Genomic DNA, 21,366 nt, shown 5'->3' on the forward strand with positions numbered 1-21,366 from the left:
ATACACAAACACTGTTTTGTAGTGTAGAGAAATATCAATGGAATGGATTCTTAAAATCCTTTAGAAGATATTGCTGAAGGCAGGAAACTGAACCTTTCCTTCATCCCTAACCTTTGAAGTAATTCAGAGGTTGCTGTGGGCTCTCAGCAGTTCAAGATAATCCACTTAGTTTGTGCTGCCCCTGGGTCATATTCCATCCTTTATCCTTTCCACTGTGCATGCAGATAGAAAGCAGGGGCAGAATGCTTAATGCACCTGATGACTTGTTAAACACCGAATATAGTAGGAGCAATTCTTTTTTTTTCTTTATTAATTTATTTGTTTCCTTTTAGTTTACAGGATTCAATTCCACAATTCCTTGAATTTCACTTTTTGTCCCCCTTCCTCCCCTCCCCTCCTCCCCATGGCGGCTTATAGTCAAGTATAGGATCTGTAAATACTTTCACATTATACATTGGTCAGGTTATAAGGACGGATTGTACCAGCTGGAATGAAAAATGGTAAAGAGGACATAAAACCAAATAAGAGAACAAAAAAGATCAGGTATTTTGCTTCCACCTGGATATAAACTTAGTTCTTTCTAGTTCTTTCTCTGGATGCACATTTTTCTCTCCATCATGCATCTTTTGGGATTGACTTATATCACTGCATTGCTGAGAAGAGTCCAGTCTATCAAAGTTGGTCATCACACATACGTTGTGTCTGTAATTGTGTACAAATTTCTCCTGGTTCTACTCTTCTCACTCAGATTAGGAGCAATTCTTGTAGGCTGAAACAAAATGATAAATCAGACAGATTTAACACTTTGCCAAGTTCTCTAGAAGAAGCTCACTCTTCATTTGGGGTCCTCTTAATGAGCATATGAAGTTTTTAATTAGGTTGATCATTTCTCCTCGTGAAGTAGGATTATAAATTTAGATGGGGAAGGAACCTTAGGGGTTATCTATTCATAAAATGATGGAGAGCTGGCCAGAAATTCTGAGACCTTCTATATCAGTCTCCTCACTTTATGTATGAGGAAACTGAGACCCAGAGAGGTCAGTGATAGAATTGGGGTTTGGACCCAGTTTTCTCTGACTCCAAATCCAGCACTCTTCGCATCTTTGTGATCTCCTAAGAGACTGCTTCCTTTTCTTAGGTAAAAAGTAGCTTTTCGATGAGTTCACTAGAAGAAATGCCCTTTTCATTTCTGTAAGCTCTAGCTGTTATCATCAGTTTTCCATAACCCATAATATACAAAGTAAAACTTTTAGATTTAAAATTAACCTTCCGTCCATGAAATTTACAAAGCACTACATTGCTTGTTATGCACTCAGTGTGAATTTATTTTGTTTTATAACTATTAATGTATGTTTCCTACCTCCCTAACAGACTGTACTCTCCATGAAGGCAGGGACCATGTTTTATCTAAATTTCTTATTTTTCCTGCATACTAAAGGTGTTGAATAAATGAAAAAAAGAGAGGCAGCTATCCTGTGTTACTAGGCAGCAGGGTGGCACAATGGATAGAATGGAGTTAGGAAAACCTGAGTTCAAATGCGACTCAGACAATTACCCAGGTGCTTGATCCTGGTCCAGTAAGTTAACTCACAGCTTTAGGCTCCTCATTTGTAAAATGCAGATGCTAATAGCATCCTCTTCACCAGAATATTGTGGGGACCAGATGAGACCTTAAAGAGCGATATAAATGTGAGCTATTATTTATTAATTCTTACAGATTAAATTTCCTGAGTGTATATGTGGTTATACTATTCTGTTCTGTTCTCTAAAGACCACCTAAATTTTACTAAGCGTCTGATCTAATGCGAGACCTAGTCACATTAATCTAACCTAGTCATTTAGCCAGGGCATTGAAAAGAGGATTATATTTAATGAACTGACTACCCTCAGGCTTGATTCTGTTTTCTTAAAAATGGTCTTCTTTAAGGATTATCCAAGTGGTCTGTGGGTTGATCTCATTCATAAGATTAATGTAAGATACAACAAAAATATTCAGTTTTATTTCTGGAATTAATTCATTTGTGTAAAACATCCCTGACCAATTGCTGCTCCGAGATTCTTTGTGTCCTCTGTAGTGAGGTAAGGGGCGGGGGAGGAGGAAAGGGGTGTGTCTTCTAAGACTTTTTCTGTATCAAGGGTAGCTAGTCAAGGGGAGGACAGGATATTCAAGATGATTTGGTTCCACAGAAATAGTCCCTCCCAGAGTTCAGAAGCCTCTGGTCTTGAAGCAAATCACCCTAGAGTGGGTAACTGTGTCTTACAGCCATGACTGTCTTGGAGTTTGGGAATTTCTGAGGCTCTTCACTAGACATGATAGGTCCTGGATGATCACTTGTGTCAAGGAAATTTTTGTTTCAATATGAGTTGGAATAGCTGGCCACTGAGTTTCCTTCTAATTTGAAATTCTCTGATTTCTAAATTGGATGCCTGGGATACTTTCCTTCTTATGGTGGTTTTGAAGCCCACTGTAGAGAAATCTATAGAGAACCATTGTTTCTCGCTTTACTTCAGAGACTGTCTCCCATGCAATTTGACCCTCCAAACCTGTACCTACTGAAATCCTTTCCCTCCATCAAGATCTCATTCATCATTTTCCACCTCTTCCATATATAGCCTTCCCTCCAAAGGGGAGTGATCTCTCCCTTCTTGAATCTTATGTACCACTCTGTTAAAACCTTTCCTATATACCTAAATATTGACTTTCATTATTGTTATTTTTGTACCCATCTCAACACTTCTTTTGGACTATAATCTCCTAGATGGAGCAGGGACTATGGAACAGTGGATATGGGGGCAAAACACAAATAGCTAGGTGGTACATTAGAGTGTTGAATTTGTAGTCAGGAAAACGTGAGTTCGAATCTAGCCTCAAACATTGAATAGCTGTGTGGTCTTGGACAAGTCACTTAACTTCCAGGTCTATCTCAGTTTCCTCAACTATAAAATGAGGATTAATAATAGCAACTACTTCTCAATGTAGTTGTTAGGATCAGATGAGATGATATTTGTCAAGGGCTTGGCATACTTCCTGACCCATAGTCAGCACTTTAAAAAAAATCCTTCCTTCCTTCTTTACTATTTCATCTTTGTATTCTCAGAACATTGTTTGTGGTACAGATTTTTTTTAAATATTGTTGAATAATTTAAATAATTTAAAAATATTTGTTGAATTCTTCTTGGAAGACTTCATTAGAATCTGAGGGGGAAATGTTCATTTCCTGTTTCTTTTCATTTTCCCAGTATTTTGGCCTTTGTGGTAATAATAAATCTTTCACTCTCCCCATTATCCTTCATACTATCAATATTTTTTTCTTCTAATGGTGTCATATTATATGTACTATGGTGTCCTATAATTGATGAATAATTTATTGACTTGAACTGTAACATTACATTGAGGAGTTATAGCATCTCCTCACCTTTGCAGTGTTTTTTTTTTTTTTTGAATGCTTATTAAACACACACACTCTCCTCATAGGAGGCCTGGACACATTTTTTTCCAAATCTAGCTCAAAACTAAAAACGAGAGTCAGTGTTAGAGTGAGGATTAGGTGCAAGAACTTTTTCTTCATATCAAAGGATCAACTGCTTTATTAAAAAAGAACAATAAATGCATCCTGTAAATATGTAAAGTCTTACTTAATAACCTCAGCGAACGTCTTCTAGGGAATTTTTAGGAACTTACCAGGTACCATTTATGCCATTTCATAGGATGGTATTGGTAAATGTGTCTGATTCGGCAGAAATGAAAATAGGTGCAACCTGCAGCAAACTTAAACATAAGTCTGGTGTTTTGAGGGAAGCTTGTTTGATCAGGTGAGAAAATTTCTAATCTCCATTAAGCATGAAGCTGTAAAAATACATTTTCCTTTGAATATTTTTGCTGGTGGCCAAGTACCAGCTTGTAAAGCATCACATGTCCTTGCTGTGACTTATCTGTCAAATACTTTTTTATAAAAGTAAATTTGAATTTTAAATGTGTTCTTATGGTCTGGAAGTGGGAGAGTGTGTGTGTGCTTACTAATATCACAGAAGCCAGAAAAGGATCTTTGTTGTATCTGTCCTCTTACAATTCTTTTTCTCACTTGACATCTTTATCATGATTATTACTCCCCAAGTCTACTTTAGTTAAAAAAAATTTTTTTTTTAAAGATTTGATTTTGAATCACAAAGCTAAGTTTGAGTTCTGGTTCTGCTGTTTACTAATCATTAAACAAAACACTCCCTCTGAGACTCAGTTTCTTCATTTATAAAATGGAAATTTAAAAAAGATAGTGCTGCCTATTTATAGGGTTGTTGTGAGGACCAAATGAAATTAACTTATGTAGAGTGCCTTTGCAATCTTAAAACTCTATGAATGTCAGCTACTATTATTCTTACTACTTTGGAGGTAAGGGGTTGAATCTAGTAATGAGTATGGAGAGCTACTAATGTATAAACTTTCATCCTTGGAGATCTCTAACTTCACTACAAGTCTATAATATTATAGGTACATAAAGTTGCCCCAGGGCATTGAAATGTTAAGTTACTTGTACATGGCATGGTCATATAGGGTCATGCCCAACTCTTCCTGAGTACAAGGATGTCCTTTAATTCACTCTACATCATACCATATATCTTAGTAAACATAGTAGTAGTTGTTGTTGTTATAGTAATGCTAATGATGATGATAATTTGGAATTCCTATTATGTAGTACCAAGAGACAGTATTGACATGGTAGTTAGAGAGGCTGAGCTTGAAGTCAGGAAAATCTGTTTTTAAGTCCAATCTCCAAGATGTACTGGCTAGAAGTCTCTTAACTTCTTGGTTTCCCAGACAACTCTGTAAGAACGCCAGAGGGGTATTGATCTGCCTAGGGTGTTTCCTCTTCAGGAATTCCCTACATTTGTAAAATCACAGCACCATTCTAAAACACAGAATACCAAGTAATCTATCTTTTAGTTTTCTTCCTTTTGTTTTGTGTACAGGAGTCATCAATTTGTCCTGGATGCAAAGAAACAAATAAATTAAAAAACAAGGAACTACAAATAGAATTCATGAGTTCCTAGAAGTACTAGTAATAGTAGTAGTGCTGGTAGTAGAAATAGTGGTAGTGGTGATGGTGGTGGTAGTAGCAGCAGCAACAAGAATAATCTATGTTCTTCCAAAAGTAAGTCTACTTTTCCTGCTTAAAAATAAGCAGTAATGACTTTTTTTTATCATAATGTTAGTCATAGGGGGACTTTAAAATTAATCTAGTCATACCCGCTTAATTTACAGGGGATAAAACTAAGCTTTAGAGTTCTAGTGATTTGTCCAGTCACACAGTTATTCAGTGTTAAAACCAGGATTAGAAGAAGAACCCAGGATCCTCTTGTCTTAATCGAATGTTCCTTCCACTATGCAGTGCTTATTTGTGATAGCTTAAGAAAATGAGAATGTGACTTTATATTTAAAAATGTACTAGTGTTTTAAGTATTTTTAATGCCCTGCTTTTTGGAGAATGTTAAGACTTTTCATAGCCAGAGTATATTAAATGTAAACTCCTTACCATATACTTAAGCGCTCTTTACTGATTGCCCTTACTTCTTCCCTCATACCAATTCCTAACAGTCCTAATTTCTTGTACCTTTCTCCTAGCCCTCACTCTTCACATCAGATGAAGAACTATTTCCCACAAGCAGCCTGACTTCACTCTGCCTCTGAGACATTGCCCATGTTACTTCTCCTACGTGCCTTGGAAAGGGATCTATAGAACAAAAGTTGAAGTGGCAGGCAGTAGGGAAGGCTGCCTGTGTACACAAAGAACAATACATCTTAACTGACTTTTAAAAATACATTGATTTTTTTTTAAATCACAAATTTTAATTTTAAAACATAGTAGTAATGCCAGAATACAGTAATACACACACACACACACACACACACACACACACACACACACACACACACGCGCGCGCGTACAATCAGCATGCACATGTTATGGCATAGGCCTAAAGTCTATAGTGGACAACAACACAAAGGTAAATTTCCAAACCTAGCCTCAGAAATATAGAAATTTGTCTCAGCTCTGCCTTCAGCCAATTGGCAGCAGGCCATAACCATCAACTCAGGTCAAGGCATACAACCTTTCTTCAACCTTCCCTTCCCTTAATAATCTCTCCTTCCACCAACTTTCACAGACTTTTAGAATTAGAAAGGACTTTAGACATCATCTACTTCAACCTGTTCTCTGGTGTCATTGTTAAATGAAATTTAATGAAAACTGAAATGTACTTTAAGGTAGAAGTCATAAGATAGACTTAGAACCAGAGGAGATCCTAAGGGCCTTAGAGTGTAGTCTCCTCTTTTTATGGGTCCCAGAGAAGTTAGGTGACTTACCCAAAGCCATCTGATTAGATCCCATTACCTTTGTATATGAGGAAACAGAAGGCCAAAATTTAAATTCACTAGTAGCAGAATTAATACAAGAATGCAATCATATCTATTTGTAGATAAACTACTTGAAGACTGGGATCAGGACTTTATTTCTTTTATATATGTCTACAGAGAATATCAGCAGTAGCTTATATTTACATAGCTAGCTTATAATTATTAAGCACTTACTATGTGCCAGGCATGCCAAGCACTATGCTAAATAATAGGAATACAAAAGAAAGGCCCAAAAAACAAAACATAATGCTTCCTTTCTCTCAAATAGCCCACAGTCTAATGGGGGTAATATAGCATTTAATAATTATAAATCTTTTGTATATGTTATCTCATTTAATAATAATTAGAATTTAGTACCGACTTGCTTTAGTGTGTGTCTGGCAGTATACTAAATACTTTTTAATTATTATCTCATTTGATCCTTACAACAACCCTGGGAGGTAGGTGCTGATATTATCCCCATTTTACAGTTAAGGAAACTGAGGTAAATTGCATAAATTGACTTACCCAAGGTCACATAGCTAGTAAGCATTTGAAGCTGGATTTGAACTCAGGTTTTCCTGACTCCAGGCCCAGCACTCTGTCTGTTGTGTAACTTGCTGCCTTATTTGGTCATTTTAACAATTCTTTGAAGTGTAGGATAGTGTAAATTACTTCTCTCCTCTTTTTATAAATCAGGAAAATGGGAACCAAAGATATTATGCTTCACTCTAGGTTACATGGCTACTAAATGATGGAACTGGGGCTGAAAATTGGGTCTCTCAACTGTTCCTTTCAGTGTTATGTCTACTGCTCTTGGGCCAATACTGATATAGTTCTCTGTATTAAGCTTTCTGCATTGACTGACTGCCACATCATTATTTCTCCTTGATCCTCAGAGGCTTATACATATGAAGGGCTGAGTGACAAAAGATTTCCTCCCCAATGTCATCACATTGAGGGTACTTCTAGTTCTTGAAGTTGTTGGCTACATATGCCACTGCATGAACTATTTGTTCTTATGTCTAGGAAAAGAAAATGCAAAGAGGGCTGGTTCTTACTTTATTTCTTTTCATTAATGAGCTCTTTGTTCATTCATTCATTCATTTATTTATGTTTGCTTTTTGTTTTGATTTTGTTTAGGCTCTAGACCAAGATAGAACTGCCCTCCAGAAAGTGAAAAAGTCTGTAAAAGCAATATACAATTCTGGTCAAGGTAAGCCTTTTCAAAGCCACTGGCATGAATTATTAAATGATGTCTCCAGAGCTTGCTTTGTTATTTGCAGGATGTTAAATTTATAGAACAGTTGATTCAAGTGACAAACTAGGTCAAACAAATTCAGTTTTTATCATCTGTCCCCTCCAGCTCTATTCTCTGCCAAAATCTGTTAGTGGTTTTAAAAAAAAAGAACATGCATTTTCTATAGAAGGGTGAAGGGTGGTGTTTAAAAGGTTCCATTAAAAGCCTCTACACTCAATAGATCAGCCTTTAATTCTGATAAACTAAACAAAAAAGCATGGGATTTATTCCTCTGTGGTGACAACTTCACAGATTCACCCAGGCAGTGGTGATGTCTCACTAATCTGATCTCATAGCACTTTATTTTCTTCTAATGAATGCATCATCGTATAATGTGTAGTATGTTTTTTGAGGAATTCCCTAACTACCCTACTGAAGGATAAGCCCCTTGAAGACATAACTTAGCAAAGTGCCCAACACAGTATGTGAACATAGTATGTGCTTTAATAAATGTTTTTTTTTATTTTATTTTGAATGGATCGATTCAATTCCACAAGTACTTTATACCTTTATACCTATGCTTCCTATATTCTAGTTACCAGCCAAGTTCTGAGGATACAATGAAAGAAGTAAGCAAGCATCTATCTATTAGTGTTTACTGTTTTCCAGGCACTGTGATAAGAGTTGGGTATATAAATATCATAAAAATGAAAGACAGTCCCTACCCTCATATTCTAACGGGGGAAGACGGTACATACAAGGAAGCTAAAAAATGGGGATGGGGAGGAATGAAGGTAATCCAGTGGGGGATGGGTATAAAGGGGACATGATATTAAGTCACAGAAGTCAGGAACAGAGTATAGAGGGAAATAAAAGCAGACCTTCAGTTTTCTTCCAGCATTGGGAAGACGCAAATCCAAGAAAAAAGTTCACCATAAGTATAACTCACAGCCTCCAGTGCTGTGGGCAAGGAAGGACTGAGAAGTGATATTATCTTCTGTTTTTGCCCTGTCCTTTCTTCTCTTTTTTGTTCATGCTACCTATTTGTTCATACTATCCCACATTGCTGGAACAGACACCTACCCTACACCCATAATCCATAGCCTCATGGTTAAATTTCTACCTTCACTCATAAGTTACCTCTTCAGTGAAAGTCTTCCCTTTTCCCCCAAACCAAAGATGATTTCCCCACCTCAAATTGCTGAATTGAATTTTTCTTTGTACTTCTTATATTGTGATTAGTTATAAGTTTCCTGAAGTAATGGACCATATCTTATCTATTTTCATATCCCAGGCATCTGAGTTGGTACTTTACAAGTCTAGAGACTTAATAATGTCCATGTGTAGTAGTTGATAAAAATCATGAAGTTAATTCATTCAGGTTACTTAGGACTTTGGAATTCTCCTTTGTATTCATAACATTTTGGCTTGCATGTGTTGTTTCTTCCCTTTATTGGATTATAAGCTTGTTAAGGGCAGGGATTGTGTCTTATCTCATATGTGTATCTCTGGCAGCTAACTTAAAATTTACAATTCTAGACACTTAATAAGTTGCCTATGTGACACAGTTGATATAGTTTTGAAGTTATTTCATCTTCATAGAAGTACTGAGCTTTTAAATTACCTTAAATGTCTCCTGGAATAAGAACCATATTTTTAATTCCAATATTCTCCTGATGATGTAGTATGACTGAGTTATAGACATCTATATCCTTTAAGGAATTCAAGATGAGCATCATCCAAAATCTAATAAAGGGACATATGGTAGGTGTGAAGAAGCTACAACAGTTTCAAACAAAGAATTATTTAGGTGAAGTATTATTGTCATTAAAGATATGATTGGGAGAAAAAAGGGAAGTCAAGAGCAAAGAAAAACCAATAGATAACGTATGTGCCCCATTGCATTCTCAGGAAGTCAAAAGAAAGAGAGGATCTGACATGAAGGGTGGACCCACAATGATGAACTTGTGGGACAACACAGACGAGAGTCATAGAGAATAGGCAGTCATGGTTAGGTTTCTATTGCCTGGCACATGTAGGAACTTAAAAAATGCTTATTGACTGACTATTGCCAGAGGGGATGCCCACACCAGTAAGAACCAGATCAGTCATCACAGAAAAAGATGGTAATGATTAGAATGGCTTATTCACTACTTCTCATACACTAGGAACTTTAACTGTCATCCCCTGCCCCCTTCCTCTTAGAGACCTCTTCAGAATGAAGCTTATTACATTTGAGTTGTAAGGAAAAGACAAGGGAATAAAAATACAATTATATATTAAATTCCAGAAGTAAAATCAAACATCCACACTTATAGTTTAGCTTGGTAAAAGGCTCTCAGGATAAGGTGGGCTGTTTTTTTTTTTTAATGTTCTTGTCATATTTTTATTTTTTGTATCTGAATTTCTCAGATCTTTTCATAGTTCTTTTTCCTGAAAAGTTTTGCCAGGGTTCCAGGAAAAGGCTCCCAGTGTTTGCAGTGCTGCACAGCTTCTTACAGTGACAAACCCAAGAATAATTTTGGCTGTACAGATAGTGAAGGTGATTTTGTCAGTGTCTCCCCATTTTCTCTAAATGTGGATGCCTTTGTTATCTCTAGATTTGACTGGTGTCATGAACATAGTAGGTGCTCGATTATATCTTTTCTTTTTTAAAATTTGAACTCTGTAGAACAGAGGATGATGGAAAGAACATGTTTCACAGATACCTTGTGTATTGTCTCCATGATTTCTTTTCTCTCCTTGGTCACCAAATCCTGAGAAATCTGAACTTCAGGGCAGGATGTTGTGTCAGTCTTACAAAGTGTGTTGTCCTAGTTAGAGGCTTGCTATTTTCACACAGACCAAATTTAAGAAACTTTAAAGGAAATTTGCTTTTTTTTATCCCCAGTGCAAGAAAATTGTTCTGACCCAGAAGTCAGTTATATTCTGATCTCAAGCCAGACAAAAATTTTTTCTTTCTTTACAGAATCTTGTACTTATATCATTTTACTGTGCTTTATAAGGACTGTCTGGCAGTTATTACATTGGTTTGTTATATTATTAGAAGTCATTTTTCTATCTCTCACAGCCTATAACACCAGAATTTCATACATGATATTTAATAAGCAAACACTTGACACATTGGAAGTCTTTAATGAAGACTGGGTGACCATTTGTCAAAAATGCCATGTAAGGTTTTCCTGTACTGAGATGTGCTGTACTTTAGGACATCTGAAGCTCCCTACAACTTTGAAAGTCTAATGTAAAGAAGTCACATTTTTGACACTATAATGTATGTATGGATATATATATATTTAATTATGTGTATATATACATATATATTTCATCTCTTATTAACCTATTTTCCCTATATTTTTAGAAGAGAATGCAAACCTTAAATTAAGAGGCCCAATTGTTCAATTTAAGTCAATTCAACAAATATTTATTAAATATCTACCGTACGCAAAACACTTGGCTAGATGCTAGGAATACAAAGACAGGAACAAAATAGTTTGTGACCTTCACATGCTTCTAATTTCCATGGGAGTAGGGGGTGAAGGTGAGGGGGCATACAGCATGTACACAAATACATAAATGTAAAATACTTTAAGAAGATAACATTAAACTCAAGGGCATATTGAGAGTATGACTTTAAAAATGAAATTTAAATCTAATCTTTTCATTTTAAATCACCTACGTTTTCCAATGTATCTACTGCCTTTCCTAGAGAACTATCCATAACAAAGAATAAAAAGAAGGTAAAATCATTCAGCAAAACTAACCAACATTTCAAGAAAATCTGATCTTGTATTCAGTGTTCCACATAGTCTCTTATCTCTACAAATAAGGGGCAGACAAAGGTGCCTTTTAATATCTCTTGGAGCCATGCTTGGGTATTTTAATTTCAGAGCATTCAGTTTTGATTATAGTTGTTCTTTCCTTTTATATTGTTGTAATCGTAGCATATATTGTTTTCCTGGTTCTGCTCACCAAAACATGGAAAAAGTTTTCTTTGGAGAAACACATTTATATCCCTTTTAATAACTCCTTACATTATGGCATTACATGATTTGCAGCTAAGAGATTATTTGCTCTCTAGAAGAATATTGATTTTTAAAATATATGCTATTGTAGCAAGAAGCAACTTGGGCTAAATGAAAACATTCTGAAGTTTCCTAATTCAATCCAACTCTTTTAGTTTCAGTTAAATTCAATGAACATTTCATGGAATGATAGCATTGGAAGGGACCTTCAGAACTGTTTAGTCGAGCCCATCCTTAATGTATTCTATATGTAGTTTGTATGTATACAGTTTTGGAGGGTTTTGTTGCTGCTGCTGTTGTTTTGCATTTTGTCTCCATTAGACTTAGAGTTTCTTGATAACAGGGACTGGGTTTTTTTGTTTGTTTTTTTGGGGAGGAGGGGTTGGGTTTTTTGTTTGTTTGTTTACCTTCGTTTTTATCCCAAGTGCTTAGCACTGTGCCTGGCACAAAGTATACACTTAATTCATGCTTGTTGACCGATGGACTCTACAACACTCCCCCTGATTAGTCCTTTAATCTTCTTCCATAGAAGACCTCCATGGTGAAAGGAGGTCCACTAACTTCCTAGGCTACCCATTCCACTCTGGGTGTTACTAAGTCCCATTGCTTTTACACCAGAGACACAAAGATCAAGTTTATTCCTTTTACTCCATGACAGCCTTTCAGATATTTGGAAGCCACCATTATGACCTCCCCAATTATTTTCCTTTTTCAAACTAACATTCCATAGTTCTTTCAATGAACTTTCAATACTGGACAGAATCAGTAGAACACTCAATATCCTTGTCAACCTCCAATAGCAGGCTTTCTAGCTTATTGAGTTCTTCAGAAAATGTGTTGTACAGAAGAGAATGCAGGACCCCATGTTCTAGACATTGTGTCTCAGCTAATGCATCCTAACTTTACTTTGGCTTTTTGGGCAGCCACCTCCCATTGATGTCTCCTTTTGAATTTACAATCCAATAACCATATTTCCCTCCCTCCTACCTCATGTAATCTTTTTCTTATATTTATTTGCCTCATCTTGAACTTGTAAGGCTGATTTCTTTTTTTCCCCAAGCATGAAACTTTATATTGAATCTTTTTAGTTTGGAGCAGACTTTCTAACCTGTCACATCTTTTTGAACCCCGATTCTTTTACCTAATGTGTTAGTTTTGAATCATCTGCATATTCGATGAGCATGCAGTTTATGCCTTTATTAGTAAACATGGTAAAGCACATAGGGCCAAGGACGACTCCCAGATGCACTCTATTGGGGCCCTACTTCCAAGTTGAAACTAAACCATTAATAACTACTTTTTGGTTCCAGTCATTTAACCAGTTGCCTTTTACCTACTTGCACTATCATCCAACCCACATTCAGTCATCTTGATCACAAGGGTAACATGAGACATTTTGTTAAAAGCTTTGATGAAATCTTTGTCTATAGAATTCCCATGATTTACCAGTCTAATTATCCTGTCAAAAAGGAAGTGGAATTAAGTACCTACTATCTTTAAAGAATAGAATTGAATTATATGGCTATATAGGTATGTGTTTTCATCATTTTATGAGGGAGAATGGCTCTATAGCTAATTATCCATTAAAAATAACCAACTGAGTGAAACATTGGTGTTTCATATCTTTCCATGATATATGTTCAATGGAATCTAGGCCCTTGTCGTCCAAAAGGGCTTTTGGTCGTGTCCAAAGAAGCCACATGAGGTCTTATCCCTGGTATCCATTTCTTGGTATATTTCCATCCTTGCCTCTCAATTCCATCTTCCCACAGAGCTAAAGTTATGTTAATGTGGTTTGATCTTATAAAAGATTTTATGAAATAAGTCAATATTCTTGTTTCCCAAGATTAGAAATGTTCTTTGGAGGATAGTCATTTTAAAAAAAATGTAAAGTCTCTTTTAAAATACTTTTAATTTTTATCCTTCAGGAGCTTTACTGTTGATAGCAATCACTAATGAAAAAAGTCTGAGACAGCTTTTAACATAAAAAAGTCATTACTGTACATGGCAGCCATTTGATTCAGAAATTACTTTGAGAATTTGTTACTTGGTTGCTTTTCCAGCTGTACTTCTTTGTGGATGGGTGCAGGGCAGGGGTGGCATACAGGAAAGAAACCTACATTCTTTTCCTGTTAGCATTATTGGATTCAGAACTGGAAAGCATCTTTAGAAAACCTCTCATCTTATTTTATTTCATATTTTAGATGACAAAACTGAAACCCAGTGTAGCTAAGTGATTTAGCCAAATTCACACAGGACTAGGATTAGAGCTGAGACCCGATTCCATTCTTGCCAATAACAATAAAATTCACTATTATGCCTATAAGCTGATTTGTCCAGGGATTCCTAGTATAAAACTTTGGACGTGAAGAACATTTACTAGCTCTTTATTGGATGAGCCAACAAATGAATAAATTTCCAAACCATTCAGTAAACATGTGCGCAGGCACTGTGCTAAGTGCTGCAGATACAAAAAACAAAAACAGACATCTTCCCACAGAGAGCTTATGTTTCTTTTTCATGTATTGTTTTTTTTTTTTTAGATTTTGGGGCTTCTTACATATTGTAATCAAAGGTAAACTTATTTAAGGCAGGGACTATTTCATTTTTGCCTTTATAACCTTAGCACCTGGCACATTATAGGTACTTATTAAGTTTTTGTAGATTTTATAATGAATATTAACCCTAATTTAGGAAAAGTATTTATACATAACATTCTTGGTGTAACAGAATCCTTATCTGAGGTAAGAGGACCTGAATTCAAATATTAGCCTGTGTAACCTTGGACAAGTCACTTCACTTGGGTCACAGTTTCCCCATCTGTAACATAAGGAGTTTAGGCTACACAATCTTTTAGGTTCTCTTTGGCTATAAATATATTATGTATGAATTCAGACTTTGCTATAAAAAGTCATGCCAGCAGCTATAAAAATTTTCAATTAACTCTTATCCACTGTGTGTTAATTTCTTGGTTTCATTTTTCATGTTAGTATTTTTTTAATAATTCTGGATATCTGTTGTATGACCTCTATAGCTATTAGAGAAAGCTCAATTAGTGAAGTTATGTGAAATGCTGAAATATTTCCTTATGCACAACATAGACAACTTCTAAAAATTACCTTCCCTGTATTCCTCTCTTATAATGATTCCAAGAAGGGCTTAGTTTATTTGATTGTAATACTGAATTTGCTTGGGTAAGAGTGAATGAAATTAAAAAAAAAATTTGGTAAGTATACAAAATAAATCGTGGTTCTTTGTAGATAATATCCCCTGCTTTTTATGTTTTCTATAAAGCTATGAAGAGTCTACTTAGATTTCCTTCCCAGAAAAATTTTGCAATTGAGTCTGAATTGCTTTAGGCCAAATCATTCCCATCTTCCTATAGATTTAATTTCTTCTTAAAGTGTACATGTTAATCTCATCCCAAACACAGAAAAAAACAAAAGAGGGGAAAAAAATCCCACAGTAGTGCTCAGGCCTGTTTGTTCCTCAGTCATTATAGTCACCTATCCCAGAATGGACTCCCTTGATAAATTCTGAGCTTCCTAACACTAAAAGTCTCCGAATAGAGGCCAGATGAATAAATGGGGAAAAACCCATGAATTAAAGCCTGCTCAAAGATCACTGTAGATGGTGACTGTAGCTGTGAAACTAAAAGATGCTTGCTCCTTAGAAGGAAAGCTGTGGCAAATCTGGACAGCACACTAAAGAGCAGAGACATCACCTTGCTGACAAAGTGCTGTATTGTCAAAGCTATGATTTTTCCAATAGCAAAGTATGGCTGTAAAAGTTGGACTATTAAGAAACCTGAGAGCTTCAGAATTGACACTCTCAAATTGTGGAGCTGGAGAAGACTTTTGAGAGTTCCTTGAACAGCAAGGAGATCAAATCAACAAATACTTACAGAAACTAATTCAAGTTATTTGCTAGAAGGTAAATTTACTGAAGCTAAAGTTTAAATACTTTGTCCACATAAGAAGGTGAGACTCATCAGAAAAGATCCTAATGTTAAAAAGATTGAAGGCGAAAGGAAAAAAGGGATGATAGAGGATAAGTTATATAATATGGAAGTAACAAACGTGAACTTGAACAGACTTCAAGAGATAGTAGGGGATCGAAAGACCTTATCTGCTATGGTCCATGGGGTCACAAAGAATCGATTGAACCACTGAACAACAGTGTGCTAAGTACTGGGGATACAAATAGAAGAGCAAGATAGTTCCTGCTTTTCAAAGGACTCATTATAATGGGGGAGAAACATAAAGGAGATTTCAACTGCAAGTTAGATGGAAAGACCTTGGGTCCTTGGGGTGCTACAGTAAGCAGATGGTAATGCGTCTTCTTTATGATGCCATTTCCACTGATTAAACTATATGTTTCTGATATTTATCTTTTTGATAGTTGCAAAGATTTTTATGGTGAGAATTTTCTCTTTGGATCTTCAGTAGCTGTGGCTGTTAAGGAGCTTGAGACTGTAATACATGCTAAGGCAGTTGACAAGTCAGATATTCACAAGGATTGCTTCTCTGGGTGATGGCTGTGAGGACTAAGCTTGAAGCATTATTGGAGGTCTGCAAGGCAATACAATTCTCTGAACTCGTGGGCTCTGGATTATTGGATGTCTGCATTAGAGTCCAAGAGAAAGAAGTAGTTGAAGTGATGGCAGTGGTATGAACCACCTGGCACATAGCACCCCCTGTCTTTCCCTTCTTCTAGTAGTAGTTAAAATGACCTTTGAAATTCTATGAATCTGTGATTCAGTAGCTTCATAGATTTTTACCATTTCTTCTTTCCTCGCCCACTTTGAACATTTACTTCTTTAGTCTAAGAATTCAAGGGAAGCAGGATAATGCTGACTGGGTCTTCTATGCATATTTGCAGCCTAATGTTACCAAAAAATCAGATTATGTATTTTATTATGTTGCAGGGTTAAACAGGGTCTAAGATTTATGAGTTTTACTTGAAGGTCAGTCCTCATCCTGCTACTTAACTCATTCCCTAATTTAATTTTAAACACCCCAAGCTATAGTATAATCTAGGGGGGGAGGGTATGTATATTTCCTCATCAGTCAATACAATTTCAACACCTCTTTCAATTAACTGAACTCAGAGCTGCCAACCCAGTTCGTAAAACATTATTTATTTAATTAATAGAAGTTTCCTCTCCTAATAGTAGCTACTTTTTATATATAAACATAGTTCCTTAGTCTTCTTGTATTAAATACATATTGAAGTTTCTAAATGTGTAATTCAGTATATGAAATAATTAAATGGTGTAGTACATGGAGTGTAGATTGAAGCAAGTAAAACCCAGGTTCAAATGGTACCTGAGGCACTAGCTCTAGGTCCCTGATCAAGTCATTTAATCTTGATCAGTTTCCTTATCTGTCAAATAGAGATCATAATAACACCTTCTGTACAGGATTTTGTGAGTATCTAATGACATAATATATGTAAAGTACTTTGCAAACATTAAAGCACTACATAAATGCTATTTTTGCAGTTGTCTAAAGTATTGTAATTACTTATTTCCATCTTTGCTTTTTAAAAACTTATGTCACTGTTATGAGACTGATCACAGCCAGTCACCTCAAACCCTCACTGTAACTGCAGAAGACTTGACTTCTGAAAACACAATCCCATGCCATTCATTCAGTTCCTTCAGGCTAACTAATCAAGCACATCTTTTTGCAAAAATCCTCTTTATTGACTTTCTGAGTATAAGTCCCTCCAGTCACAAAAGGCAAACAGGCTCTTCATGGATGACTTCTCATAGAATGGCAGCTAAACTGTTACTTCAAGATTCTATAGCCTCTCAAAGATAGAGCACAGCATCTATAATTTTGGTGAGAGAGACTATTGAAGCTAATGTTAGAGTTATGTAGTGGCTTCCTTAACTTTTATGCCAAGATATTTTGTTTGATTAAAAGATTAAAAGCACATGCTGTCAGAACAGTCTTATTAACAACACATGGCATCACTTGCGAGTCCATAACATCATATGACTGAAAATTGGAACTCCTAAATCCTTTAATTTCAGTGTGTGAGAAAAAAAAAGACAATGGTATGTAATTTGATTATAAGCATATGATATCAAAGTCTTGTTTCCAAAACACAGTTAAATTATCATGGATGGTTTTATACCTTTATACAGAGCTGGGAAGAAAGCAGTTTAGTTTTTAAATTTTAAAATTAGTGAGAAAGATAAAGTTGAAAGCACATAAGGAGTCATTTCTTAAGGATTCCATAAATCTGTGTTTGTATGTGTTTAAGTCAAATTAATTGGTGATTTTCTCCCCAAACTTTTGGTACTAAGCTAGTTTTTGTATTTTAGGGGATCACACTTGATATAAAACAAAACAGAAGATTTCAGAATTAAACTTTCAAGTATGTTAGTGAATAAGCTTTAGCTTATATAGGAAATGAGAACATTTTAGCTAATTTTACTTAAATGAACAGGTTTCAAGGTGTGGAGATGATGCATAGAAAATTTATTTGTTATCTTTCCCTCCAAAACATTGCCCTTTTCTGAACTTTTTTATTACTGTCAGGGGTATCACCATCATCGCAGGCATCTAAACTGACAATCTCAGTGTTATCCTGAATTTCTCATTCTCACTCACCCCACATATCCATTATATTGCTGAGTCTTCCCATTTCTACTTGCACAGCATTTTTGGTATATGCCCCCTTCTCTCCTTTCACATAGACACCCTCATACCCGGCTATTAATAACCTTCTCCTGGGCCTCCATGCCTCCAATCTCTGCCCCCTCCAAGCTATCTTCCACTCAGCTGGCAAAGTGATTTTTGTAAAGTGCAGCTCTGACCAGGTCATACCCCCCACTCCACTGGCTGAACCTCCAGAATCATCTATAAAACCCTCTTTTAGGTTCTTAAAGTACTTCACAATCTGGCCTTTTCCTTTCCTCAAATTTTATTACTTTTTATTCCCCACACATAGTTCATGATTCAGTCTCCTTGCTATTCCCTGTATATTTAGCTAGAACATCATGCTTTTCCATTGGCTGACACCCCCCCCCCCCAGTTCCTGGAATGCTCTCCCTTCAGATCTCTACTTTCTGGCTTTCCTGGCTTCCTTCAGAGCTCAAGTTAAATAACACTTCCTGGAAGAGACTGTTCTCCTCCCCACCTCCATGCCCCTTCTCCCAACACCTCCCCTCTGAGCTTACTTGCCACTTAGACTATATGTATGTGTATTTTATATATATAGTTGGGCTTTTTTGCATGAAATAATATGTGTAAAGCACATTGCAAACCTTACAATGCTGTATAAATGTTAGCTATTGTTATTATTAAAAAGCCAGCTAATGAATGTTAAAGGAAACATCTGGTTATGGATGATCTTCTTGGAATATGGCAGGTGCACTAGAATAATGTTATTTAATAAGATTAAAACATTTACCAACTTTGATGTTAATATATTTTCTAAAAATTCTTTTAATGAACATTAATAAGTAGCTTAAATGCTGTTTCTTTTCACCATACAAAAGGTTCCAGTACATTTACAGGTATTTTAGATGATGATAAATGCCATTTGGTAATGAGGATAATTTGACCAAAGATTAAACAGTTGGCTTGGACTTTTACGCCTTTCATCATTCTTATAGACCTTTACCAGGTTGCCAAGTGATATATGTGAATTAAAATTATTATTTTTTGCATAAACATCTCCTTGAAATCACAATAAATATGAATGAGTCTGGAGCTTCTTCCATCACCTTGAGATTTCCAGGAGAAAATAGTCATAATCATAGATTAAGGCATCTCACAGTTGAGAGATGAAGAAACTGGGACTCAGAAATGCTAAGTGATTTAAATTGCAGTGGCTCACTCTCATCTCCAGGATGAAATGTAAAATTCTGTTTGGCATTCTGATACTTCCTCACCTGCTTCCTGCCTGCCTTTCTGTTCTTACACCTTACTCACCCCAGCATCCTCTGCAGTCCAGTAATACTGGCTTACCCCCATACCTGGAAATCTCTTCCTCCTCGTTTCTGAATCCTGGCTGTCTTCCCATCCCAGCAAGAGCCCAGCCTTCTGTGAAAAGGCTTTCCTGATCCCCCTGAATTCTCCTCTTTGTTGATTATGTTAAGTTTATGCTGTCTTTGTCTTGTTTGTATCTACTTGTTTTCCTATTGTCTTACCTACAGCTACCTGTGCATTAGACTGTGAGCTCCTTGAGAGCAAGGACTGTGTTTTGCCTTTCATTTTCTCCCTAGTGCTTGGCACAGGGCCTGATGTGCAGTAGGTATTTAATTAATGTTTATTGGCAGACTTTTTTGCCTTTCTTTTATCTCCAACTCGTTATACAGTATCTGACACATAGTAGGTGCTTAATAAATACTTTTTGACAAGAAATATCAAAAGTAGAATTTGAACCTATATTGTACTGATTCCCAAGTTGAACACTGTTGAGTGTGACATACTGCCTGTATACTTTGCTGAGAAGTTTTTACTTCTTGGAAAAATAGAAAATTTTGGTGTATCTGTGATCTCATTGTTGTGGGTAGTCCCTCCATAACAGGATGATAGCAAATCTAGAATTTATTCAAAGAAAACCATATACGGGGCTTATAGAACAAAGGCCTTCTCAACTCCAAGCAGCTAGAGAGAGAAGAACATATTCTTGTCAAAGAGCAGAAGAGGAAGAATATTCTCAGAGTACATGATAAACATGTTAAAATACAGAAGTATTTTGGAAACAAATAGGCTTCATTTCACAAAGCAATAGTAAATATTAACAGCAGGTCTAGGCTGTTGGATTTGTCAAATTTAACCAAAAGGTGTTTATCTCTGGATGGAGCCTCTGAAGTGGCCAAGCTCCAAAAGCAGAATTACAAAGCACACTCCATTAGAAATGGCCGCACGAACTCATCCAACAATGTGTTGATAAAATAGTGTTGAGCAAATGTCTGAGTCATGCAGATTTGTTATAGAAATGAAGAGATTTTTTAGAGTAATTCTGGATCTGGTGATTGCTTTCTGAAATTACAGAAAGGTTATACTTAAGGAGCTCACATTTATTGATCTATATAGACTATGCAATGAAGTAGGTAAAGCTGTAAGATATCATTGTCTTATTTTGGGACATTTGAGACTATATGGGAATTTGTGGTTTGTTTGTTTGTTTTTTTACTATATTTACTACTAAGGTTTTCCTTTTATTTTTTTTCTTCTTTTTCCCAGTAGGAAAGGGCTGGGAGTAAGAAAAAATAAATGCTTGATAATTGGAAAGTAAATAAAAACAATGTAATTAACGAAATAAAAATAGATATCATTGTAGGCTACAAAAGAAATTAGATTCTACCATATACCTAGAAAGATCTGGTAGCTAGAATTATACACCTGAAATTTTATTTATGAATAAATAGATGACAGATTCTCAAACTACTAATAAAAAGTCAAAAATATTCTTGAGGATTCAATACATAAACTGTCATGATAGCAGAGCATCATTGAATATAGAGAACTATTGCCCACAACTACCCAGAAAGAACATGGAGCCATAAAAATCTAAAAACGTTTTCAATAGATGTCTCCAATATCTGGTACTTATAATCTTCAAAGTACATGAGATGAAAATGCTTTAAAAGCATAGAAACATAATGGAGAGAAATTCAAGCTATCTGAGAACTAAGTGCCATCCCTCTCCTTCGTGCTACTGGAATTTTCCCATGCAAAATGAGTTTA

At 35.9% G+C, this 21,366-nt stretch overlaps 1 protein-coding gene across 10 annotated transcripts in view; it reads left to right on the forward strand.

Annotated features, from left to right (window-relative positions):
• ASAP1 (ArfGAP with SH3 domain, ankyrin repeat and PH domain 1) overlaps positions 1–21,366 on the forward strand; it is a 631,037-nt gene that overhangs the window by 407,760 nt on the left and 201,911 nt on the right. For all 10 annotated transcript variants that reach the window (XM_069081239.1, XM_069081237.1, XM_069081236.1 and 7 more), the window contains one exon: positions 7,532–7,604. In XM_069081239.1, coding sequence (XP_068937340.1) covers positions 7,532–7,604 — 73 coding nt within the window. The remainder of the gene's footprint in view (positions 1–7,531; positions 7,605–21,366) is intronic.

Source organism: Petaurus breviceps, unplaced genomic scaffold, assembly GCF_028583685.1.
Source record: "Petaurus breviceps papuanus isolate PSGF00001 unplaced genomic scaffold, PetGlider_PUasm1.0 98, whole genome shotgun sequence".
Classification (NCBI taxonomy): Eukaryota; Metazoa; Chordata; class Mammalia; order Diprotodontia; family Petauridae; genus Petaurus; species Petaurus breviceps.